This window comes from Doryrhamphus excisus, chromosome 6, assembly GCF_030265055.1.
Source record: "Doryrhamphus excisus isolate RoL2022-K1 chromosome 6, RoL_Dexc_1.0, whole genome shotgun sequence".
NCBI classification, from domain to species: domain Eukaryota; kingdom Metazoa; phylum Chordata; class Actinopteri; order Syngnathiformes; family Syngnathidae; genus Doryrhamphus; species Doryrhamphus excisus.
In genome coordinates, this window is record NC_080471.1 from 870,364 (window position 1) to 897,382 (window position 27,019).

General features: G+C 43.8%; 1 protein-coding gene across 8 annotated transcripts; it reads right to left on the reverse strand.

Moving 5' to 3' along the window:
- Positions 1 to 26,927, reverse strand: osbpl5 (oxysterol binding protein-like 5). Of its 8 annotated transcripts, none has more exons than XM_058075493.1 (24): positions 26,724 to 26,927; positions 25,822 to 25,903; positions 21,909 to 21,970; positions 16,613 to 16,758; positions 16,394 to 16,535; positions 15,347 to 15,420; positions 14,976 to 15,056; positions 14,457 to 14,558; positions 13,521 to 13,724; positions 11,972 to 12,056; positions 11,712 to 11,874; positions 9,867 to 10,074; positions 9,596 to 9,780; positions 9,421 to 9,502; positions 8,698 to 8,796; positions 8,511 to 8,607; positions 7,833 to 7,931; positions 7,450 to 7,718; positions 5,320 to 5,456; positions 5,039 to 5,218; positions 4,842 to 4,974; positions 3,945 to 4,059; positions 2,781 to 2,874; positions 1 to 1,744 (listed from the first exon to the last, which is right to left on the reverse strand). In XM_058075493.1, the coding sequence occupies exons 4-24, from the start codon at positions 16,688 to 16,690 to the stop codon at positions 1,609 to 1,611; spliced, it is 2,763 nt and encodes a 920-aa protein (XP_057931476.1). In that variant the 5' UTR covers positions 16,691 to 16,758; positions 21,909 to 21,970; positions 25,822 to 25,903; positions 26,724 to 26,927; the 3' UTR covers positions 1 to 1,608. The 8 variants fall into 8 exon arrangements, with proteins under 8 accessions (XP_057931476.1, XP_057931479.1, XP_057931475.1 ...); XM_058075496.1 differs by lacking the exon at positions 25,822 to 25,903 and having other exon boundaries at positions 7,450 to 7,539; positions 7,621 to 7,718; positions 26,724 to 26,925; XM_058075492.1 differs by lacking the exon at positions 25,822 to 25,903.
- Positions 26,928 to 27,019: the final 92 nt, after the last annotated feature.

The following is a 27,019-nucleotide window of genomic DNA, read 5'->3' on the forward strand; positions in this document are numbered from 1 at the left end:
TCAAGGTTAAAATGTTTTACTGTAGTGCTACAGTGTGCAACAGGAGTGAATGAAAACACTGGGCATCATTATTTGTTTTTGTTCAATATATAACAAAAGTATCCCACAACATGGCATTCGAGTAGAAAAACACAAAACCTTAATGAAAAGTACATAAAATCATTCAGAGTCGACGTTCATCTCCAAGATTTGCTCCCGTGGGGTAGATCAGTACTGGCACTGGACTGAAATGTTACAAAACTGATAAAAACAAAGAAAACAACCAAGGTCACAGACATGGCTTTGTTTTAGCACAACTCAAATGGCTTTCTGGCGCACAAACACACGCATTAGAAGATATCATACAACTCTGGGAGTACGATTGTCATCCCTGGTCTCTAGACGGTCTCCTCTCTAGCTGGAAGTTAGTTACCAAGAGGCTAAATCACACAATAAATACATTCGGAAATCTTACATGGACTGTAAATGCACCGCAGACAAACTGTATACACTTGGAAAAGAAGAAATAATTGAAGTGTTTAACATCTTCAAAGTCACTTGAAGATGGCGTGGACCAAGTTGAGCATCGAATGAACGTTTCAACAAACAACTTCATTTCCGAGAAAACTCTTCTGGAAGAAGACATCCGGCTAAAATGTTTGTTCAAGCTGGCTAGTAAGGAGACGCAACCGGCAGACCAAATCATAGAAATGTCTAAGATAGCGTTAAGTATGTACGTATACATGTACATACCGTGTTTTCCAAATGAGGAAATGACTGGTGACACTGCCGGTGATTCTTCTGGATTATTACCCATTTTTACTGAAGGCCACTTCTGACAGAAGAGAAAATGGAATTCACCAAACTATTTCATGCTGCGGGGCAAAGCAGTGCTACACTTTTGTCCTTCTTCCGTTAGGCCATACAGGCACACGGATGGGAAAAAAAAAAAAAAAAACAAAGCTAGAAAGACACTCTGTATGGCTCCTGCACTCTTCAAGTGGTCCTTCCTACAGTATGTGTCCATAGAAACACACAGTGCTCCCTGTAAACAACAACACTTTGTCCTTCCCTGTTAGAAATACTCTTTTGGTAAAATGACTTCTCATTTAAAAGACCAAATGGAACGGATGTGAGAATGCAGTAAATACAAAACGCATAATTGCACTGTTGGAAGATGTTCCTTCTGTGTTTGTATATCTTTTTTTGGCATCAGCGTTAAGGCCCAACATGTGGAATAGTGGCGTAGGAGACATTGGAGGGGCGTACACAGTATTGCAGGGCAAGTAGATAAAAAGACTGTCGGGGATGCTAAAAGCTTACTAATTCATTCTTCATTGTACAATGAAAGATCCCCTTCTTAATGTCCTTGTCCAAAGTGCGTTGGTGCCGGTGCTGTTTCAGTCTGGCTACACTAGGGGGTGCCATTTATCTGACAGGCATTGGCTGTGTTTATTGCTATGTAGTTCATGCTAAGCCTCTTACCAGCAAATGGTTCACCCAACAACACACATCTGAGTTGTAAGACCCCCTGTTGATTAGTTTGTGCTTGTGGGTGTCCGAGGGACGGGGGCAGGGGGGGCCCTGATGCCAGATCAGTGCTGGACAGAGAACTCTTCTGAGGTTTTCTCAAGTGAGCACGTAGCTGAGGAGGAGATGCGAGAAGAGCACAACGCAGACGATCACGCAGTGACGGCCGATCCACGACACGCTGTCGTCAGCTACCCACTGCCGAGTGAGCTGTCGGCTCAGGGCCGACAGGTTCCTACAAAGACAGGGAAGGTGTGTTTTTATAATTGATACCAAAAACCACTAAAGAAACTACTAGTAGAAAACTACTACAGGTCATCCTCGCAGTACGGCGTATCACACTTTGATTTATTTGTATACATTTTATTCATTGTTTTATTATATTCTTCTTGGAACATTTAGCTGTTTTTTTGTCCAGCACTTAATCCAAAGTGGCACATTCTAAAAATGCACTTTAGCAAGGAAAAAAGAAAAAAAGTTACAATCTAACAAGAAAAGGTGGTATTTTTAGAAAAATGATGAGGAAAAGTAACAATTTTTTCAAGCATGAAGTTGAAACTTGCACAGAGGTGAACGATTAAAGGTTAGCTTGCAGAAAAGTTCTAAAATGGGAAAGAAGTCAAAGAAAAGTTGACATACAGTATTGTGAAATGAAATGGCAAAAATAGGAAAAGTTAGTTTAGTTGCATTGGAGCTGACATTTTCAAGAAAAAAAAATTCATAATAAATAGGTGGAAAAGTTATATTATGCAAATAAAGTCCAAATATTATGTACATGAAGGCATAATATTATGAGGAGAAAATGTACTGCTATTAATAACAGGCTTTGTTACATCTACGATAAAGCGGAGATGCAGTTTTTCAACTTCTTAGCATATCTGCATGTGTCGCTCTACTAAATATCCGAGTGGCAAAGCGGCATCCTTTCATTTTTCACCGTGACTCTTGCTGGAAAACGTTTGGGACACCCCTGTGCTGTGCTTATGGCTTCCCTTTTTACACAGCGTCTCCCGAGTGCGCTCGGGTGCGCTAGAGGAAAGGAAAGAATCACAGTGGAGGTGGAGTGCTCTCGAGGATGATGATGGCTGAATGCTACTGATCGATAGAGAGGACTGGGAAGTTGTACTTCTGGATTAGCCTGGACAATATTTTAAGAAGGTAGAAAGACAGTTTGCTGTCTTTTTATGACTAAGTTTATTATTAAGTTCCGCCGTACTAAATCATAACTTCCAACACAGTCTAGGAACAGAGTACAAAGTACTTATTTGTACCTCTGAATGTCTTGCTGTGTCTTCTGTATGGAGGAGATGGAGGTCTGGAGGAGAGCCACGTCCTTGCTGCATCGTGCACAATGCTTTGAGAACTCTGAGGACATGTGAGATACTCCAGTTAAGCACACAGATGCATTCCTCCTGTAACCTGGGAAAAACTCCTGATCAAAATGTAACACAAGCATTTGCACTGTTAAATCTTAAGGAGGTTCTAAGTAGAGCTTCAAATGCAAAAAGGAGAAATGGCAGTTGGAGAAAACAAGACTGCAAACGAGCATGGAAGTGAAATGTATTCACACTCATCATCTCTTCATCGCTTTCTCTCTTTCAACGCGGTGGGATTGTGCAGATTGGACGCAGTACGTCGGTGAAACTTCCTAAAAGGTCCTGATGTCATGGAGCAAAAAAGTCAGGTGGTCTACCCAAACAATGTCCTCGGCTGGAGGATGCCATCGGCTGTCTCAGCCATCCTCAACCCAAAAGAAGGTTGTTACTGGTGTGCAGTGCAGTCCAATAACCACCAGACGCCTTCTGACAGAGAAGGATTGAAGAACAAGAACGTCTTCTTCAACGTTTGGAATTTGCAAGAGAGCATGGGACATTAAAGGTGGAAGAAAGAAATATTTCTTCTCTGTTGGGGAAGAAACGTTACTGGCATGACAAGCAGATCCCAGCTGAGATGTTTTCCACGTGGCACAGGGGGGGCGGGCACCATCATCATCTGGGCTGCTTTTTCCTTCAATGGAACAATGGAGCTTCAGGTTGTGCAGGGGCGGCAAACGGCAGGTGGCATTCTTCATGACTGAAGGCCCTCGTCTATGTGCTAACAGGACAAAGCCCACCTGCAAAGGACTTCTTCCAGAGGAAGAACCTCACTCTTTTGATCTACATCCAATTGAGAACATTTGGGGGTGGATGGTGGAAACGGACATCGGTTCCAGACAGTGGATGCCCCCCATGAAGCCATCTTCACCACCTGGAGCAACATTCCTACGAGCCTCCTGTAAACACGGGCATCCAGCATGCCCACGTTTCACTTTCATGCTTGTGGGCAAAACTTTGATTTTGGTTTCGCTCCCATTTCGTCTGTTGGCATTTTTGCAACAAATGAATGAAACATGACCCGCCTTTAGAGATGTGGGAGTTTGGGAAAGTCCTACTCACCCTCGTTATCAGAAGACTCGTGTGCTGGTTCTGGGGTGGTGCTGCTGCTTTCTGTGTTCTGGCTGCAGCTGGATGGCTGGCTGCTGGCCTTCCTGAACATCCTATTCACCTCAGTCTGGGAAGAAGAGGACCAATTGCTACTGAGACAAAATGGAAATGATATCAAGAGTGACATTCCATGTCCCAAGGACCAAATTTGGCTGCCGAAGATCAGGTTGCCCAAGCGGCCGCTCTTGATCGCCACCCATTACACAAAGGACCGGACCCTGCCCGCCCCTGCAGGTGGTGGGTTTACGGCGGGGAGAGTCCATGAATGAAGGCCCCGCCACCAGGCTCTTGCCAGCAAGCTCCTCTCTTGGGCCTGGCTCCAGGGTGAGGCCCCGGTGTCCCATGTCCCAGCGAGGTCTCTCATTTTGTTGTTTCTCATAAAGTCTTCTGAATCGCTCTTTGTCTGGGCTGTCACCTCGGACCTATTTGCCAATATGCTTATACGCCTATTTGCCTATATGCCCCCTACCAGGGGCCCTACCAGGGGCCCTACCAGGGGCCCTACCAGGGGCCCTACCAGGGGCCCTACCAGGGGCCCTACCAGGGGCCCTACCAGGGGCCCTACCAGGGGCCCTACCAGGGGCCCTACCAGGGGCCCTACCAGGGGCCCGACCAGGGGCATATGGCCCTGGACAAGACAGCTCCTAGGGTCCCACCACCGTGGCTGGTTTAGAGCTGCTTCAGAGTAGGTTTTCAGAGGTTTTGTTTTCAGGGAGGAGTTACCCCAAGTAACCTTACCTGCCCGTGGCCTCTGTTTTTTCAAGACTTTAATTTAGTCGGATTCATCTCTATCAGTGTGCTTGCGGAAGGCGTCGGCATGGAAGGATAAGCTGCGGTGTTGTGACTAACCTTGCGCTGGCTGGCCCAACTCTCGGTGTAAGAGAGTCCTCTGTGCTGCCGTCTTTGCGTTTTCTCCTGCGTTTGGATCACTCCGTCCCTCTCAAACTGAAGCACACAACGCTCAGGATCCCACGGCTGAGTCCTAAAGCAAACATGATCAGGCCGATCAGGGATTCATTTGACTTCATGTATGTGCGTGTTCGTACTCCATATGCTTGTATGTCCACTCTGATGTCACTGGGTCCTGGTGAAAAAACCTTGGGGTCCATGGTTTATCTCCCCGCTCCCTGGCCTCTTTGCGCTGAGCTTCCTCCAAAACAAACTTTTCCTGCGTGGCCCGCACCTGGTCCCTTTCAACGATGGCACTCGTCACGTGCCGCCACAGTCTGCCAAGAACGCATGACCAAAAAAGACACGATAAGCCAAGAGAGTGAAGAGATGGCGTCATTTCTTCCGTCACTGCTCCAGCACGGCACGTGTGGTCTACCTTTCAGACTCAAACTCTCCCTGCTGGCCCGAGTGGACCACTCTTCTCTTAAGACGATGGACGCGCACGTCGGGGCCGGGGTTCCACAGTGTTGTCTGCTGTCCGGACCGCTTCTCATGAATACAAACCTCATTGTCCTGAAATGAAATTTCACATTTGATCAGATTTACGTCAAAATACACGCTTCTGCCACTCACTGCCAAAAAATACTTCAAGAGATTAAAAAGTAAGTTATGAGATAAAAAGTCCTACTTATGATATCAGAAAGTTGCAATTGTTATGAGATAGAAAGTCAAAATTACGAGATAAAAAGTCCTATTTATTATAATCGGCTTTATTGGCCAAGTATGCTAACACAAACAAGGAATGTGACTTGTGTCAAATTAGCTCTGACTGTACATACACCAAAAACACCAAAAACACCAAAAACACCAAAAACACCAAAAACACAAGAGAGCGAGACACCGAGGTGGCCGTCCACAGCGCCATCTTGGATCTATGACTATGAGCTGCAAGGTCAGAAGTCATGAGATTGAAAGTGAATAACCATAAGATAAAAAGTCAAAATAATAAGTCAGAATTATGAGATTGGAAAATCAGAACTATGACATAAGTAGTCAAAATTAATGGATAGAAAGTCAAAATTATGAGATAAAGTCAAATCTAGATAAAAAAGATAAAAGATAGAAAATCCAAATTACAGGATTAAAAAGTCAAAATTATGAGACAGGAAAGTCATAATTACGAGATAAAAAGTCCAAATGACAAGATAAAAATTCATAATTATGAGATAAGAAAATCAAATATTCGACAAAGGCCCCAGTGACGATGGCAGCACAGGGTATTTTTTTATATCACATACTTATGACTTCCTATCTCATAATTGAGACTTTTTATCTTGTAACTGTGAATTCAAAGATTTTGACTTTTCATCTCATAAGTATGTCTTTATCTCATAATTTCAATTTTTTATCTCATAATTATGGCTTCACCTCATAATTGTGACTTTTTAATCACCTAATTTCAATTTTCTTATCTAATAATTTTGACTTTCTTATCTCCTATTTGTGACTTTTTATTTCGTAATTGTGACGTCATTTGAAAAATTTTGACTTTTTATGTCATAATGATGACTTCCCTATCTCATAATGGTGACCTTTATCTCATAATTATCCTTCCATCCAGCCATGCTGCTTATCCTCACTAGGGTGGGGGTGCTGGAGCCTATCCCAGGTGTCTTGGGGAGAGGCGAGGTCCACCCTGGACTGGTGGCCAGCCAATCCCAGGGCACATATAGACAAACAACCATTCACACTCGCATTCATACCTATGGACAATTTGGAGTGGCCAATGAAGCTAACATGAGAAAAAAGGGGAGGGGGGGCGGAGAGGAGTACCCGGAGAAAAGCCAGGCATGCACGGGGAGAACATGCAAACTCCACACAGAGATGGCCGAGGGGGGATTCTAACCCGGGTCTTCCCATCTCCTGAGCATGTGGCCTACATGCTTTTTAGACTTTGATATTATTTATTCATATTTCATCATTAGGATGTTTTATCTCATAATTTTGACTTTTTATTATGTGTATCAGCTCATGATTTGGAATTTTTACCTCGTTATTATGACTTGCCTGTCTAGTAATTTGGACTTTTCATCTGATAATTTCAATCTTGTTTACATATGTGCGCCGCAGCGGCTGAAGATGCGAGTGTTGCAGCCATCTTCATCACACAGACAAGAACAGAGAGGCGATAGCGTGCATTGATAAGTAATGCCGAGTCTCCTTTGAGGGCATATTGTTTTGAGAAGCCAAATTCGTTACTTGAGGGCCCCAGCAACTAACGTTCCTCATCACAGAAATCATGGGGCCAAGTGGGGGATAAGGCTCCGTAGATGCACTGCTGATGGGGATGTCATACAAGTTCATGTCAAAACAAATGGATGAGTGTATGGGAAACCACAGAATATGTGTTTGTACCAGCATATAAAGGGCTCAAGCCAAAAATCAGTATGTGGCGACTCCGTAATCAGGAAAAAGCCGAAAGAAACAAACAAAAAAACAGCATGTGAGTTATGTCAACAACGTGTAAACAACCTAGTGGCAGATATTGAACGAGAAAGGTCCGCACCCAGTGTCCGTCCACTGTGGCAGCAAGCTCGTCCCCCACAAAGATCTTGCCACTTATGTGATTGACAGCACAGGAGCCTCCCAGGAAAGGCTGTGGTGAACAAAACCAAAATGTCAAACTTAGTTCTAAGACTGCGGGGCAGAAACAGAACAGTAACGGTTTCCGGTGTACCTTCAGTTTGAACTCCAGCTCGGTGAAACACTTTGTTTTCTCACACTCTATGGTGACCTTCCCACCCAGCTCCAGTGTCATAGTGCCGTAAAGGATTCCTTTAGAAGACACACAAGCAGCGTGAGAACATCATCGCAGCACACTGCCAAGCGACTTGTCAAAAAGGAAATTGCAATACTCCCATACCAGCACGAGTGGATGGATGTGGTTACCTTTGCAGTGAGCATAGGGCATGGTGATGACGTACGCCTCCTCTCTGCTCAGAAAGAGCAGTCGGGCTTTGCCGTCCAGAATGGCAGACAGAGAGTTGCCTGTGTCCCAGAGAAAAGAACAAGCTCAAGAAGCAAGGATTTGCAGTATCATTCCAGTGCGCCCCCTTTTATGATGTTTGTGTTTCCTGGGATGCGTCGACTGATTGGCCGCTGATCAGTATTGACCAATTTCCATAAAAAAAACACCTTTGTAAGCCCACGGCAAAGATGGATGAGCATAGAGCAACAAATCCTTCATGTCTGCTGTGTCGAGTAGGGATGACACTAACATGCAATGCGGTTAGTTGGGAGCTCGTTTTTACTCTCACGGGGAAGCCAGGTTCATGGGTACGTACTAACTTCAAGTGTCACTGAACAACTTTACTCTCTTTTGTCATTAGACTACTTATCTAATCGAATGACGGCGCCCCTGGCCAATAGCATTCATCAATAAACTGAAAGTACAGTATCAGCCGGTCTCACGGAAACGCTGGCATAAAAGCCTGATCGGAGCACGGCTATTTTACATTTTATTGAATGAATGAATCAAGCGTGGCGCATACAGCATTACAGTCTGTCATTCATAAATATCTCATTAACATTAGAGGACAAAAGAGCGAGGGTAGTCCTTCTGCGTACCGTAGAATTTGGACTTGGCCAGGATGCTTCCGCTGATTGAAAAACCATCCCTCCTATTGCAGACATAAAAGGCAGAGATGGGTGGGTGGTGGGACACCTGGAACGAGAAAACGGGAAATGGCAGTTGTGGAAGCCACCCAGGGTATGTTTTTTCCAAATCTGGTACATTTCAGATTTATGATTTTACCTGCTCAGCTATGTAGAAAGTGCAGCTGTCACTCTGGGGGTGAGGCCAACAGCAGCGAAAGGTTTCTCCCAATATTGGGTTGTAAGGCTTCTTTAAACCCTAGTAAATCAGGATAACGGAACAATACATACATAGTTTATTTTACACTTGGGTGTAATAATATGAATATTCACGGCAAATCAAAATGACTGGGATATTCTTACTGAAAGCTTATCCTTAAAGGGAAACTGCACATTTTTTGGAATTTTTTGGAAAAAACCTCCAAAAATGCGTTCCATTGACATACCTGACTTGTACAGTAACCAAGCAACAGAGGTATTATTATTGTAGCAGCTAACATGAAAAAATATTTTCAGGACGCGACGCTAACCGCTAGGCGGAAGAGTGGATAGCTAGCTCTCCATTTGGTTACCAAGACTAACAAGATGCTGCTTTGCCGTCAGCATTTTTGACCTGAGGACTGGAGCACACATGTGCTGGAAGACACAGCCCTAACTCTAACCCATAATATAATATAATACAACCGCAAGCAAATATTCCCAATTGTTTTGTTTAATTCTCATATTACGACTTATAAAACTCAACACAACAATGACATTATTTGTTCACATAAAATTGCAAGGTTATTCTCATACTTTTATAATGTTTTGTAGTACAATGTAGTACATTTGCGTACATGGTGTAATGAATGCCTTTTGAATGGAGCACACCGTCTCTTCTTACCTTGGGCTTTTTGTAAAAACCAGACAAGTACCATCTGAGCACCTGCTTCATCCGACCATACGCACTGTCCTCCAGTGTAGCTCTGTGGAAGATGGGAAATAAAAAGACAAGTGGTGAAGAAAAAGACATTATCCCCCCCAAAAAGTGCAAAATTGTAGCGAGTACATTGACTGACTGAGAAAGCAGATCAGCGTGGTAGTAGTAGTCTGAGAGCTTGTCCAGAAAGGAGCGAGGCTCTAAAATGAAGGTCGGCAGCACCACCTTGGAAAGGTCCATGCCTGGCCGCAGTTGCTTTAAAATACCCCAGATCAGACCCTTGTTCTCCTCTGAAACAGTCTCCACCTGTGACGCTTCCCCGGCCTAAGGTGGCGCACAAAAACATGCACTCGGTTGACGTGAGACAGCTCATTAATCAGGATGGGGTGGCCGTGTGCTAAGAATCTCACCTCAGCCATCTCCTCTGTACCCTGCTCTACATAACGTGTCCCCTGTGGCATGGGAGCCTCATCCGATTGGTCCACATCACTCTCCTCCGTCAACCTTCCTCCATTATCAATTGCGGAGGCGTCCCAGTCGTCGTGACCATCACGCTCCGATTTATCTGACAGTTCGTCGTGGTCCATGTGGTTGCCGAGCAGCACGGACTCATTCAGCCTGTAACAGAAGAGACGATGACAGCAAGACGTGAGCGACATAAGCAACAGCGGAAAAAGTGAAATATTTGTAAAATTATAAAAAAAACAAAAAAACAAGCAACAGCAGAAATGGTAAAAACAACATTTTTTACAAAAGTATAATACTTTAACAAGAAAAAAAGTGGCAATTCTACAGACATAAACTTGCGATATTTGGAGGAAAACCGTTATTTTCATAGTATTTGTTTGAAATATTGAAGTCATAATACGATGTGAAACAAAACAACAAATAAAGTTGTACATTTTGGAAAAATAGGGTTGGGTTAAAAGTTCTAATATTATGACAAAGTCCACATATTATAGGAATAAAGCCATCATTACAAGAAGAGAATAAAGTCAGAATATTGAGAGGACAAAAGACATTTTTACCGAAAAAGTTGCAGTTTTCATTTTTCACTGTTGAAGGGGAAGGCTAGTTGTAGCTGTAGTTCGCCTACTCGGCTCAATAATGAAATAACATGAAATAATGGAGTAATATCCACATAACAATTTAATAACAAAAAAGGAATTCAATATTTCCAGATAACCAAGATGACACAGCAGAAAAATCACATTTTCAGAACACCGTAAAAACACGACATAATCAAACACTTCAATGCTCAGGAGCAGTGGCATCGACCCCTACCTTCACACGAAAATGTGCATCATAAAAGAAAACAACTTGTTAGCAATAAATCCACACAAATAAGGTCAGGTCTCCTCCGACTTTGTATGCAAAATGACTAAAAAGGCGCTACGATGACTGCTACACCTACATTAAGGTGTGTTGTATGGAAATTGTGGATAGTTCACATTCTTTACAGTCTTTCCTGCTTCTGTCCGTCATGTGATCCCGTTTGCCGTTTTGATTGGCTACAACTGGCAAAACTTGCTGAGCGATGAGAGCGTGTAAGCAGCTACGTAATTTTATGAGAATGAAGTCAAAATATTAACAGAAAAAAGATGGACAAGAATAAACTCGTAATATTATGAGGAAAAAATGTGGATTTTAATATTTCAAGGTTAATAATTTTGAATATTTAATGCCCCCCGTGATATTATGAGAAAAAATATTTTGGAGAAAAAGTCATAATATTATAGAAATAAAGCCAAAATATGATGGGAATAAAGTCATAATCTTACAATAAGGAAATGTACAAAGATTACTTGAGAAGAACGTCTAAATATTTGGAAAGTAAAAAAAATAACAGCAAAGATGGGGAGGGGGAGCTAAAGCCAAAGTTGATAGTATAATTGCGACTTTTCACCTATATGACAAAGCTTTTTTCATGCACTATGTATCACTTCTTGGCATACCTACAGTACATGTGTTGTTTAAGAAAATATCAAAGTGGCAAATTGGCATCCTTTCATTCTTCACATCCGTGATATACGTACATACAGGCTTTTTCATCATCCATGAACCCCAACTACAAGGAAGAGACAAACATGGGCCAAGTGTCTTGTGCATACGCTGCCAAGAACACAAGTTGAGCAACACAACTGTTACCGAGGGTACCGAGGCGGACTCTGGAGTCGTGATTCTCCAGAGAAGTATGACCCGATGCGTCGGCTGCAAAGCGTGCAGCTGCATCAGCGAGCGGGTGCATCACTTACTGCAAAAGCTCTGCGTCTGTGAGCGAGCTGGACTGCAAAAGATGGAGAAAGTGGGAGGACTCCGAAGCGGTGCTGATATCGCCATCTTTGCCTGATTTGGCAGTTAGCTTGTAGAGGCTGGAGCAACTGAGCGCAATCTCCAGGGCATCCATCCAGCATCGACCTGGAGGGGCAGACATATTCCAAGGAAGAGCGTGTACGATACAAATCAAAGCAGTACTAAAACGTCAAAGGCGACACGGACATGAAGAACTTCTCACCATCAGACTCAGAAGCAGCTCTGAAAATCAGGTAGTTGCTGGGTAAAGGCTGTGTGATGGATCCAACATTCTCTCCTTTGGGACCCTAATCATATCAATCAAACATCATGCCATGTAATGTTATGTTATGTTACTGAAACAAAAGGAAAATACCATCTGCGTCAGGGGTGTCCTTTCCAAACTTTGTTTGGACACTTGTTTCTTATAATATTACAACTTTTACCAAATAACAGTTTACCTCTATGCTGCAAAAGGGACCTTATTTTTACATATATCATCAGTTTATTCTTGTAAAATTAACATTTTATTCTCATAATATTTCCCTCATAAAACTAAAGATATTTTCCCCAAATATTTTAACTTTCTTCATGACAGTATAAGACAGTATATACACGTACACATGTTATATGCACTCGGAAAGTATTCACAGCGCTTCATTTTTTCCACGATTGCTTATGTCACAGCCTTATTCCAAAATGGATGAAATTCATATTTTTCTCAAAAATTCTACACACAACAGACCATAGTGACTGTGTGAGAATGATTTTTAATTGTTGCCAATTTATTACAAATAAAAAAACCAACAGTCACATTTACATACGTGCATGCTGATTTCCACTGATCATCCTTGAGATGTTGCAGTAGCTTCATTGGAGTCCAGCTGCGGTAAAGTCAGTTGGTTGGACATGATGTGGAAAGGAACACCCCCGTCTCCATACGGTCCCAGGGTTGACAGTGCATGGCAAACCAAAAACCAAGCATGAAGACAAAGCAATTGGCAGCAGACCTCCGGGACAGGATTGTCTCCAGGCTCCAAGGCTGGGGAAGGTTACAGAAACATTTCTGCTGCTTTGAAGGTTCCAATGAGCACAGTGGCCTCCATCATCCCTAAGTGGAAGATGTTTGGAACCACCAGGACTCTTCCCAGAGCTGGCCGGCCATCAAAGCTGAGTGACTGGGGGAGAAGCGCCTTAGTCAGGGAGGTGACCAATGACCCCATGGTCACTCTGTCAGCGAGTTCTTCTGTCCTTCCAGTGGGACAACCATCTCTGCAGCAATCCACCAATCAGGCCTGTATGGTAGAGTGGTAGAGTCCCCAATAGCATCCCTACAGTGAAGCATCATTCTTGGGGTTGTTTTTCAGCAGCAGGAACTGGAAGACTAGTCAGGATGGAGGGAAAGATGACAGCATGTACAGAGACATCCTGGATGAAGACCTGCTCTAGAGCGCTCTTGACCTCAGACTGGGGCCACGGTCCATCTTTCAGCAGGACAATGAATGAATAGGGAACAATTTCAAAAAAAATATTTTCACATTGTCGTTATGGGGTGTTGTGTGTAGAATTATTATTATTTTTTAAATATGTATTTAATCCATTTTGGAATAAAGCTGTGACCTAAAAAAAAATGCAGTAAAGCGCTGCAAATACTTTCCGGATGCACTGTATATCTTTACAGGGACTCCAAGAGGAAGAAAGGGCACTGATCCAGCCATTTACAACAAACAGACCGATCAGTCGGGACCGGCCGGACTACAAACATGTCTGACCTTGACAGCCCAAATGGACTTGTCCAGTGGATGGTAAAGCTTGAAGCAGAAGCCGTCCTTCTTTGAGGGCCTCTCGATCAGCTTACAGGCACTCAGCAGGATGGTACCAACCCACTGGTCTGTTTTAGGGGTCTTGTATATCAAGAGAACTCCAGGCTTCAAGACAGTCCACAGCTTGGTCCAACTTTTTAAAGAACCCCGGATCTTAAAGACAGCAAAGGATGAGAAAGAGAGATTTTACCATCACTTACTGGACATTAACAACAAAGACTATCTCAAGGTGGACGGATATACAGTTTGCACCCTATGTTTTCACATATGTACCATGAATTTATAATTCATCAACCTCATTCTCTACAAACTCATCTAAAACAGCCAGTACTGGAGCGGATGTCTTAACTTGCAGACCAAAATATGTCATTTTTGTTTAAGCAGGTAGAAACCCATTGAGATTGAGATCTCTTTTGCAAGGGTGACCTGGCCAAGAGGGCACAGATCAAAATGTACATAAATGCATTACAATAATGCAATATTCATTTTAAACAGACAATTCTTAGAAATAAAAAGTTGATGGTAAAATGCTAACGTGACATGCAAAAACAAATAAAGCAAAATAGAGGATATCATGAAAAACTGGTGCTAAAAGTGCTAAAAGGTGACTTCCCAATTTGAGATTTTGCAGCCGAGACTGAAAGAGATTAAAAGCAGATTGCAGGTACTCAAAAGCCTGCATAGGAGAGTTAGAACAACAATAAATTACAGCATCATCTGCAAAAGATGATAAGAAGCGTTCGACATGTTGATACACAGGCTGGCGATGTAAACAGAAAATAAAATAGGTCCTAAGCCTGAACCCTGGGGCGCACAAAATAGCCCATATGTTGTATCGGGGACGGGGAGACCAAATGTTAGGGCAAACACTGTGCATGACCTCACCTTCAGCCAGTTGGACATAATGACAACACTTGGGTCCTTCAGCGCACTAAACAATTCTTTGGCTGCCCGTTTCTTTTCTTGCCGGTAATTCTGCTTTTGGACCTGACAAACAGGAAAATGATAAGGAATCAAACCATGGAAGGGATTGAGGAAGGAACTCAAATAATGCACAAGGATGAGCGCATTCAAGAAGCAATACAAGCAGTTGATGTTTGCAAAAGGATGAAGGAGTCTTTAACAGGTCATGTTGTGTCTATTTATTGGTATATATGACTATTTTGAGGGTTACTATGGTAACCATTATGTCATTATACTGCTGTAAGATTAAAATTAAGATAGTGTTGTTAAGAGAGAAAAGTTGTAATAAAAGGAAATATGTGTTACGTTCACTAATAATATTGTCAAAGTGGGGAAGCTGACGGGTTGATTTCACGAATGGGTGATAACTCCTATGATGCAACATTGACTTGGCAAATTCCCATGTCAATCAAGAGCTGCGAGGGAAAAAGGGTGCATTACCTTAAGAGACTCCTTTCGAGCAAGCTTTTCTGTCGGGGAGGGGCAATCCTTCTCAAGGCCGTTAAACATCCTTGACTCGGACTGGAAGAGGTACAGAGGAGCTACAGCTTTTACTGGTGAAGACAGTATTCAGGAAGACAGCAGAAACAAAACATCTATTTTTCCACAGAAGGATGTAGTGACCACTCCTGTTCATATTTCTAACAAAGTGAGACAGGACGTAAGCAAGAAGGGCGAACACTTTACTTTCACCTGAGGGTACCACATGACCTTGATAACAATAATTCCATTCCACAGCTTTTAGGTGACTCCACCAAAATCCCAAGAAATACTCAGGTAGATCAGGGTAGAACCAGGAACAGTGTTCTTACCTTGCTGCCTGGTGATTGGGCAGGACTAAGTTCATTCGTCATCACCGAGAGATCCTGCCTGTCCGTCTCACTGCCTGGTGGGAACCCACAACACACAAGTCACACAGGAACTCAGGCAGCTGACACACAGTTGAAGCATGGCTAATGATCAGCTCTTCAGTCTAAGTTCATTTTCTTTGCGTTTGTATATATGTATGTATGTAGGAATGTATGTATGTATGTATGTAGGTAGGTAGAGCTCTGCACCCCTCAAAACATGCCTCAAAAATGTGGGCGCAGCATTTGTGTCTGACAACTTGGCAGGGTGTGGCGAGTTGGAGGCTGGCGATGTGATCATCCGCTGGGCAGCGGCTATAAAGCCCTGGTCCCAACCCGCTGTACTTGCAAGGGTGGGCAACATTTGGGGATGAGTACCGCCTTTGGGAGCATGCACATTTAGTGCAGGAAGAGCTTTTGTTGTGTGCGGGGCTGCGTCAGACTCCAGGAGTGTGACATGTGATGAGTGAACGTTTGCACCGCACTTGAAATGGGAGTTGTGCACACTGATATCACACTCATACTTTATCTCCTATCCGAGCACAGAAGAGGGAGTCAGCTGCATCTGTGTTTCAGTAGGCAGCGAACGCAGCTGGAGGGACCCAGCAGAGGTGGACAACCCTGCTTTTCCTTCAGGTTTTCAGTTAGTATTGTGAGAAGACTACAAATAACTGCACTGTGAAATAGAATACTTGAGTTATGGATACCAGCATTTTTTTATGTTCTGAACATCCCTAGTTTTTTTTGTAAAAAAAAAAAAAAAAAAAAATCTTCATTTGCACTAGGTATGGGCCGGTATGAGATTCTGACAGTATGATAACCTTGGGCAAAAATATCACAGTATTTATATATATATATATATATATATATATATATATATATTTATATATATTTATTTATATTATTATATATATAATTTCAGCTCCAAAATGTGTTATTTTCTTTTGAAGAGTCATTTTTAAGCAGTATAAAAATAGAAGTGTATTAAAGGAGTACCAAAAATAACTAAACTCTTTGTCAATAAAAAAGACATGAAATGAAGTTCTTCATGCCGTCCACTGGGGCTAATCCTGCAACTCAAGTCACAGCGCCATAAATAAGCCAAATGCAAACAGTGTGGTCGTGGTTTCCACGCATCCAAGTCCAGCTCCGACTGCGAGGAAGAGTGTAGCAGTTACTGTGTGGACCGTCAATTTCTGGCCCATGCCGAACTTGCGCACGGCCTCTTACCTGGACTGAGGTTGTAGTCTCCAAAAGACAGGTTCCTGGTGAGGGGGCGGGGATCAATTTTGGGTGGGGAAGTGGCATTTGGACACAGAGAAAACCTCCGTTGGAATAAACTCTCCTCCTTCATCCTAACAATTAGCACATGCCCTCTGAGGAAAGAGCACACAGAAGAATAGAAAGACAAAAGTAGTCAAACTGTCACTTTTGTCTCTTGTATCAAGGCCACAATGTACAGTACAATAACTTGCCGGTGTCTAATCATGACACAGCAATTCATGTTCACCCTCCCAACAAATACACCAGCACCAGGCTCCCCAATCTAATTGTGCTTTCTAAACAGACCTGAGCCTCCAGAATGGCTATCCATAAAGCCGAGCGCTGCTCCACATCCACATGGGTGCCATTAGCTAATGGACTGTGTGTATTCATGAGGGAAATGGAACCGGTTGGTCATTTTTGATTAAGGTGGACACAATGGAACCTCAATTTGCCTCACTCCGACTCCTTCTCTCCGCGTGGTTAATCTCCCATGTCCCCCACCCCCTTGTCTATTCCTCCAATCATGACAAAATGCTACCTATTTATAGCATGTTTTTAACAACTGCTGAGGGTCATGGCTCTCAGCATGTTGCCATTACAGTTTTTATTTGGAAAGGCTGCTGGTAGAGCTGCAAAACACAAAGGGTGTATGGAGCACTGTAAATGCCAGCTGGGTATGTCAAGACCGGTCTCAACTCGGGACCCACGTTTTCCAATGGTCATTTCGTCACCACCGTCACCACCGTCACCACCGTCAAGGCCGTGTTTCCACACCAACTTCACTTAAGCCGGCATACATTAATAAGCACTCAAGGAGAATTGGTGCTAAAGCTGCATTCTCCCCCTCTGAAAATCAGGCAAACTGCTGTTTACTGTATGGTAGCCCTCACAATCGCCTTCCTCCGTGTACAAATCTTTCATCCAATCGTTCTCTCCACCTGAGGTCCCTTTCTAATCTTTAAAAACACAGTGAGGAACGGGATACCAAAAATGTAGACTGTCGCTTCTAACACAGACACCATATTTGTCCTTTTTTGGAGGGCTATAAATAGCAACCCAATGCTGCAGTGCATGTGTGGCTGAGACCGGGCCAACATGGAATGCTCCTGTTCAAGATTTTGCAGCACACTAAACTGTCTTTAAAACTCCACAGAAAACCAAACACTGACAAATAGCGGTCCTGGGGGGTTACTAGTACATGGAGGTTGGACCAGCACAGCTGCATGGTACAATTTTTGGAAAAAAACTCAATACGCGATGTAGACTGAGCAAGAGTGTGGTATCCATGCAGGCATTATGTTTGTGTTGTGAATGTGTGTCGGTTAATATGGAGGACATGCTGGCGCGTGCTGCATGCGTTCATATGCTGTCAATACTTTGTGGAGGCCCTAGACGTGTGTGTGCTTTCCTTTTTGCTGCACGCCAAATAGGCACTGGACAACATAGACATACTGCCATATGACAGTGTTGTTGGGTTTTTGTTTATTTTATTTCTGCACATACAACAGTATGTCCAAACTGCCTTCTTAGGTCTCTCGGGCTGAACTATGGAGGGGTTTCTGCAACTTTTAGACCTGCATCAAACCAGCGATGGAAAATTCAACTGATCGCCCTGTCGAGCAGGTTCCATTGTTGGCCATTTGGCCTGAATCTGGCATCCAGTTTGTGCAGTATATACCTAATACTGTGCCCACTTTTAATCTTATAACGCGAGGAGCAGTTGCTACAGGAGGAATGACATAATACTCTGTGTTTGAGGTCTGTGATTGACAGGCATGCTCCAAGCGGTGATTACCAACCCTTCAACTGCTCTTCTGTAACCCTAAAACAACTGCACACACACTCCCAACTGAGCTCAACCTACTGTATGTACAGTACACATGACCTGAAGTTGACAAGGAAAGGCTAACATCCACCACAGCTAGCGATGCCTGCTAAACTGCAGCTCTGATAATATTTACCCAACGATACGAGGACCTTGTGGAAAAGATAAGAGTAAAGCAGCAGCACCTGCCCATTCAATTCCACGCATTCCTGTGTCAAACATGAACTTTGAACTATGAATAGAATGTCAACAGCCAAATGTCTGACCTAAAGTTACTCCAGCAGGTTACAAGAACAGATTTGTGTCAGTGTCACATGAGGCTTTTGATTTATTCATTGAGGATGGAGTGAAACATGACGCACTTGACTGATTTTGTGCCCATATATTTATGTGCTCAACGATAGAAGCAAATGTTTATATTTCCCATGAATGCATTGGAATCCTGCATTTATGTGGGGCTTCTGTCTTTTCTAGCCACATTTCAGAAAACGCCACATTTCATGGATACACAAAACAAAAACACAGACCATATTGCAGCAGAAGGGAGCGTGGTGCCATGCTGGCTTTTGGCAGCAATGCTACAAGTATACGGTTCGCATCCGGGTGTCAAGCTTCTGGGATGATACTCCGCACCTCCAAATCAGAGGCCATGGTTCGTGAGCGTGAGGTCGACAGACGGATCGGCGAAGCGTCTGCAGTAATGCGGTCGCTGTACCGGACCGTCGTGGTGAAAAGAGAGCTGAGCCGGAAGGCAAGGCTCTCAATTTACCGGTCGATCTACGTTCCCATGAGCTTTGGGTCATGAGCGAAAGAACGAGATGGCGGAAACAAGCGGCTGACGGGAGTTTCCTCCGTAGGGTAGCTGGACTCACCCTAAGAGATAGGGTGAGGAGCTCAGTCATCTGGGAGGGGCTCAGAGTAGCTGGGAGTAGAGCTGCTTCTCCTCCACATGGAGAGGAGCAAGTTGAGGTGGCTCGGGCATCTCGTCCGAATCTCGTCCGAACGACTCCCTGGTGAGGTGTTTCGGGCATGCCCAGCTGGGAGGGATTATTTCTCATGGCCTGGTGTCCTCCCGGTGGAGCTGAAGGAGGGGGCCGGGGAAGTCTGGGCTTCCCTTGTGAGACTGCTGCCCCAGTGACCCGGACCTGTCCTGTCCTGTCCCCTGTCCTTTTACATTGACTTATGTCAGAGCACCATTCCCCATACCCAATTCTGTGAAAACCTGATGCGTGTGTGGGTTTTTTTTTTCCACAACAGCAATCAACAGAACTGGAAAAAATTTACAGGAACACGGCAAAAATAATAAGGGAAAAAAGTTGTAATCTAAGGTCCCAATTTTACCAGAATAATGTTGTATAATACTATACTATACTATAATACTATAAATATTTGATCGCCATTGATTGCATTTTGTCCATAGTTCAGTTCAAAAGCTGCTCCACACCGACCACCCAAAAAAACCCAAAGCATTAGACTCAAAGAAGAAGTAGAACGGAGGCCTACTGGAGACTCACTGCATAATTCTGTGGTATTCTGTGGGAGGATATGTGGTATAGTTCTATTCTGGGCTTGAGTGAAGGTATATTCAAAGGATCTGAATAGAGACAAAATGTCCCTACCATCTTCCTTAAAATAGGACTTGCTTTGTTCTGCATGAGCCATAATCATGGTGAACCTTTCCCACTTCGAGCGCTTCCCCTGACCTCGCTGACATGCCCTTCCATGAAGTCACCTTCTTCAGAGGGTTTGTCTTCCAGCATGGAAGCCAACGTTAACAGTTTACACACAACCACCTAAGTGGGAACACACTCAGCAGTATATACAAATACATGAAATCCATCCATCATTGTACGGTGCTTATCGTCTGAAGGGCTGCAGAGACTTGCCACTCTTAACTACAAACCTTGGAAGCAGCATTGTCTGACAAAAAGTTGAGTAAAAAGAAAAAAGAGCTGGAAAATAGCCGACTGACTGTCTCGCTTGTTGGATGTAGGTCAGGATTGGTTGTGTGACAACCAACGCCTCGAGCAGCACTGCAGCAATGCTGACCTACTACGAAGAGACTGTGCAATCTTTACTCACATATTACAAAAACAACTCTGCAACACTTTACAATTTTGTGTGGAATGAGTGGAGACACTGCTCTGGTTATGGGTGCATGTTATTAGTCATAACATGTAATACTAATTGAAATAACTTATTACATTGACTTACACGCTCCACCCGCACCCATGGTTTGGGATGGTCAAACAAGGGCATGGGAAAATTCACACCTACGCTGATTGTTAGCTCAGGACAAACAGCAGGACCATATTTATTACTTATCACCAAGATGTCATTTCATGAAATTGCAACTTCTTTTTTTCTCTTGGAATACTTATCTCTTAATATTTTGACTTTTCTCTTGTAAAATTACAGCTGTTTTTTTTTCACAATTTCGGCTATTTCAACTCTCTTCTTGTAATTTTTCTTTTGTAATATTATTAAATATATTAAACGTAATTCACACAGTATTATTATGCATTTGAAAAATGTGTTTTTTTCTTTAATACTTCAACTTTATGCTACTAGAATGTTATTTTATAGTAATATTATTTTGTTACGGCATTCTCCTAAAATGATAACTGTTTCTTTTAATCTTTTAAGTTTATTCTTGTAAAATTGCTGATTTTTTTTCTCCCACCCAATGGCCCCCAGGCCGCACTTTGAACACCCCTGTGCTATTATGATATTCGCTGTTATTGTGACAGAGAATGAGCATTTTTACATGTATGAAATAACTAAGTCATCAGTCGCGTTGGGTTTCATTCAATCTTAGTAAAATCAAAGTCATTTTGTCAAATGTACAAAATGTACAAATCTACTACATCATTTATACAACCAACATAAATACAGACCTGAAGGGTACAATTATCCTGTCAGAAGATACTAAAATACACTGTGTTCTAAAGATAGGTGACTGAAAAGAAATGGTACCCGGTCATTACACGTTCTGACCACATGCAAGATGAACAAATACTCCCAGCAAACCTCATCATCATCATCATCATACGACAACTTTGCAATGCTCCTTCAAATATCTTTCTAGGCAGTCATCCCGGTGCAAACCCAAATATTTCCCGCCTTGCGATCCCACATAAGGTGGCACAAAGAAAAAGTAAAACTGGTGCTCTCAAGCTTGTATTTGAACATGGACACACATGTTCACCTATAAATGTAGAAATGATCGAATCGCCACAAATGTACAATTGTATTAAGCAGCAAGACATTTATCAATTCTATGCAATAAGCAAATGTGAACATTTTTTTTTGCTCTGACCAAATCTAACATGAAAAGAAGTAAGTAGTACTTTAAATCACATACGGTTGATTGAACTGAGCTCCTGCATTATGAAGACATCAAACAATGGACCAGAAAGTGAGAGCTCAGCTTACCTTTCACCCGAGTTGCAGCACGGCCCGCATCCGAAAGCCGTTGTCAAAGACGCGTGTCTCACCTGCAGACGCACACACACACACACACACACAAAAATGACTTTGCTTAGACTCACAAAGTATTACAGGTGTTGAACCGTATCCTAGTTTCTTCTTTTCCATGCTCCTCCTGGTCACACCACCTCGCTAAGGAGGGTGGAGCCTCAACACACCCGGCCCCAGGCTCCGTCCTAAGGGAGGCTCCCTTTGTGTCTGTTTACCACCTGCACACGCACGCACACGCGCACGTCCGTAATCTGCAATCTTTCACAAAGATGCTGATTATGCTGCCATCTTGGTGGCAGAACCTTCTGTGCCACATGTCCTATCGTGCTGCATCTTGCCCACAACAGCAAGCCCCGGATTGGTTACACATTCAGCGCTTTATGTAAACCTTGCAATACTACTGGGCATTTGGCGTTCCCAGCGTCGCTCGCTCCTGACGTGTGGCTGTTTTTTCATCTGAGTTGAACAATTGAGGCAGAAGCTGCAGTAATTATACATTTGATCAAAGTTACTTAAGATTTGTTGGATAAAAACACAATCGCTGCATACGACTTGCCAATATGTGATCGCATAACAAATTTTGCTGGATGATAATCGAGTGGTCAGCTGGGATAGGCTCCAGCACATCATACACCATTTCAAAGCAATTAGCTTTCATTTCTCAAGCGTATTTTACATTGAAACTGGAATGTCAAGAGCGTTTCAATAACATCAAACAAACTACATAATAAAATGAAGAAATAAAAAAGGCAAAAAACACACCAATACTCGCATACTCTCCTTCGCTGGTACCCTTTTCAGAAGAATTGCCCGTTTGCGTTTGCTTGTCATATGTGTGTGTGTGTGTGTGTGTGTGTGTGTGTGTGTGTGTGTGTGTGTGTGTGTGTGTGTGTGTGTCTGTGTATACACTCCCAGCACCAACAAACACACATGCACATGTCAATTTAGAGGCTGGCAAAATGATTGAGTTTGGTTTTATTCATGGTGCAGTAAATGGAGTTATTATGGTGCCGGGCCAATATAGTTGAGTCTAACAAAATGTTCTGTGTGAAAAAAGTAGCAGTTTACAGTCCAGAAATGAGTGTAGTTCTGGGTACTTCCTCTAAGCATCATGGGAACTGTAGCTCTTTTGGCGTAAATATAAAAGTAATCTAATGCAATCTATGTTGCGTGTCTTTACTAGGGATGGGTACCAAAAATTGAATTGGCATTCTGTGAGAGAACTTAATTTTGCATGTAGTGTTTATCTTTCCCTGCCTCACTACGCCACTGTCCAAAAGGAAAGTGCATATTTTACACATTACATTACATTACTGCTGGTGAGACATACATGAAGGAGGCTTCCAGGCACCAGTGTCAGAGGAGTGACTGTGAAATTGTCTGGAAGCGACAGAATGCCAAGAAAGTGGACATCAGCAGCCAGCTGCCAAACGGGGGCTTAACAGACCGATGTCAAGCCGTGACGTAACTCAGCCTCCCAGCAACATCTCTTTCGTAATACAACAGTCTGCTGAAAAGTATGTCAGACGTGACAACATCTTAAGCCAAGCTAATCATTTTCAAGGTCAGCAAGGTCAATTCTTCTTTTAGGAATAAATGACCGAAGCAGCAGGTTGCTTTCCATATGATGAGCGAATGGTAGCTATTGATTAAAGAGTGGAATGTTGTAGACACATCTTTTAAGGCGACGCTACCCTTGTAGAAGATCTCTGGATGAATGAGGTTGAAACTGGTGTAAAAATATGCTCGCCAGGCACCCTGCAGCCTAGAAACAACCCTCGAGGGTCGCAAGGTTATCGTGCACAGCCTAGTGTAGAGGTGGTACATGAGTGCTCAAACTACTAACAACAATGATGCACTTTTTCACCAATTTGATGACTGAAGAAGATATAAAGCACTTCCTTTAATAGAGTGCCATTGAGCGGATTACTATTACTATATACTATTACATCTCTATTACAACTCTAGGCTACTAAAATGACATCATTTTCCACATATTGTGACATTATTTTCCTTATAATATTCCAAGTTCATTTTTATTAAATTGAGAAATGGATTTTTTCTCGAGTTGTTGTCTTTAAAACTTTTTTGTAGGCCAATCAACAAAAACGCACTTTGGACACCCCTGCACTGCAGTGAAACGGCATCCTCTGTGTGTCATGCCAATCTTCTATTCGGCCTTCTTATGCCATGCATGATAAGCCATGCATTTTACCATCTTCGCCTTCGTCTCTGCTCTGGGGGCCGCAACGCCTGGCGCACGCACCAGCCCGTGTAACACTGCGTTTGCCAGAGTTGCCACAATGCATTATTGGTATTTCTAAAATTGCTGGAATCCAACGCCATTTTACAATGAGGAGAGGGCAAGCGACACCGGTCCCAGCTGGGTGGAAGAAGGGACGAGGGGTCAGATCTACAGCGTCTGCTTAAACATGTCATCTTTGAAGTATTCCCCAAGCACAGCATGGAGCCAGGACATCTGCTGTGCCTTGCTGCTCCGAGAAGCAGTGATTAAAACACAGCTTCCATCACCCACGGAATGGGACTCAAACACATCGTTGTATTCTCAACGAGCCACCATTCTCATCCATCACTCTCTCCTCGTTGCCATCCGACGGACGGCCGAGCAAAGCCGGAGCTGGATTTGATAGGCTTAGGGAGCGACACCCATTAAATATAGCCGGCTGAACAAGGTAGGCCGTCACATGTCGTGAGCAGACGCTGACCATAACAGATCCATGCAGGGAAATTCGTTCATTCATTCATTTTCTACCGCTTATCCTCATGAGGGCTGCGGACGTGCCAGAGCCTATCCCAGCTGGACTGGTGGCCAGCCAATCCCAGGGCACATATAGACAAACAACCATTCCCACCCACATTCATACCTATATGGACAATTTGGAGCCAATGAAGCTAACATGTTTTTGGAATGGGGGAGGGAAGCAAAGTACCCGAAGAAAAGCCACACATGGACGGGGAGAACATGCAAACTCCACACAGAGATGGCCGAGGGTGGAATTGAACTCGGGTCTCCTAGCTGTGTGGCCTGCACACTAACCACTCGTCCGCCATACAACCCAGGCAGGGAAATGTCAATTGTTATTAAAGCTATAATGATAAGAATTGAATGGGCCATTTGTTTTGGTTATGATGTTCATATAAAGCCACTGACATAAGCGGGTGGATTTTTATTGATCGGTTGACCTACTTGCGTTGGCCTGTCAGTATTACTAACATTCAAAATGGCACACTGTTTTGCAGCGCGTCACTAGGCGCTCATTCAATAACAAATCATTACGTCGCAACAACTCGTCATGAAACCTTTGGGGGTTTGAAAACCAGCAGGATTGGGTGATTGGTTGGATTACTACAGTTGGTCATCAACTATGGGGACAGTTCTAAACTAAGCTCATATTAACTTATTTTCCCGTGTTACAAAGCACAGAAAAGTGAAAGAAATATGTGTTCATATTTCACATACGGTTTGGGAATGATGGGCAAAATTCCCCCAAAAGTGCACTTGCCCTTTAACTTCCAAACTCAAAAAAAGCATTTGTGAGCGTGGTGCTGACTTGCCACGAGCGAGTGTGCGGGGAAACTATTGGCTAGCTGGTGTAACGTTGTTCTTCGGCGTAACAGTGTTGACAACAATAATAATAATAATAAAAATGTAGCTGAGGCTTGGTTAATATGCAGGTCGCATTACATAAATGGAGCATTGTTGGTGGCTTTTGGAGTTTTTTTCAGAAGGCTTTATAGGCGGAACAGGCGTGTCCCATTATGTGCATTCTTAGCTGCCTCTTTTTATATCCTGAGAACGCACAGGAAGGAGAAAGATGTGTGTTTGTGGCTGCAGGGTATGACTGACCAGACCATTGATTCACAGGTGATCGGTCCAGGAGTGTACCCCGCCTTGCCCCACAGCTAGCTGGGATAGGCTCCAGCTGAACCTGTAACCCAAACAGCATAACTCAGGTAATCAAGTTGTCCAGCGTTGATGCAAATTCCCACTAAGGACACGGCACGCCGTCTGCAACATGAAGAACAGGAGGACGCTGCAGACCAGCTCTTGACGTCTTATCCAGTCAACACTCCCAAACAGAAACGGTTGGACACCACCTACACGTTACACAATTTCACCGTCTCCCACCCACTCCGTGCTCGCCATGCCGCCGCACCACGCTGAGCTGTCACGTCACGCTGCAGCATGCAACAAGGTGATGTGCAGATGTGAAGATGTGCAGATGTGCAGATGTGCAGCATGTCTTAAGGGATGAAGGTGAACGAGTGCTAGCTTGTATCTGGAGGAAGCGGTCCGTCACGTGCCCTTATTTGGGGCAGCGTTACCCTCTCCCTTGAGAAGAGTACTTTGCCCATCACAGAGATACGTGCTTCGACAGCACAGTTAGCCTAAGAATGGTGTCAAGTGTTTGTGCTAGCAACATATAAGGGGGGGGGGCTAACGTGGCGACGGTTTACTTGGTGCGGCTAACGCTAGCTACGCCCGTTAGCCCCCCTGCCCTGCCCTCAGACAACGGACACAAGTGGGGCGAATTCCTTCGATTGTTTTAACCGTTGAGTGGTTCCAACATAACGGCCACGACGCACTTCACTTTTCCGGTCAGTGGGCCGTTCGCTAAAAAAAATCAAGCGCGCTCGACTGCCACATCACAACCCCGAAAAGCAAGCTATTTCAAGAAATCCAAGTTACGGCGGCTAAAAATAGCAAGTTGTCCGAAGCAACGCGTTGACGCCAAAATGTCAACTCACTCTGCGTCGACCGGGTTCATGCAGTCGTCTTCAAGCTCCCCTTCCTTCCTTTGAGCGGGGCATCACAGGAATCGGTTGTTCGCGGAGTCCTCGGGAGAAGTTGCTGCGTATGACGACCAGTGACGACTGGACCCACCACCGTGCTGCTGTTGCTGCTGCAGCACTGGGAGATCTAGCGCCCCCGGCGGCCAAAGGGAGTATGACACAAACGAACAACCCACCACCGTGCTGCTGTTGCTGCTGCACTGGGAGATCTAGCGCCCCCGGCGGCCAAAGGGAGTATGACACAAACGAAC

Bases quoted from the DNA above. Each gene is read 5' to 3' on its own strand.
- osbpl5 (XM_058075494.1), bottom strand. From the start codon at position 16,690: ATGCCACTTCCCCACCCAAAATTGATCCCCGCCCCCTCACCAGGAACC. The intron at 15,057-15,346 runs GTAAGAACACTG...TACCTCTTCCAG, and splicing joins CCCAATCACCAGGCAGCAAG to TCCGAGTCAAGGATGTTTAA. The intron at 5,219-5,319 runs GTAGACCACACG...CGTTCTTGGCAG, and splicing joins GGAGAGTTTGAGTCTGAAAG to ACTGTGGCGGCACGTGACGA.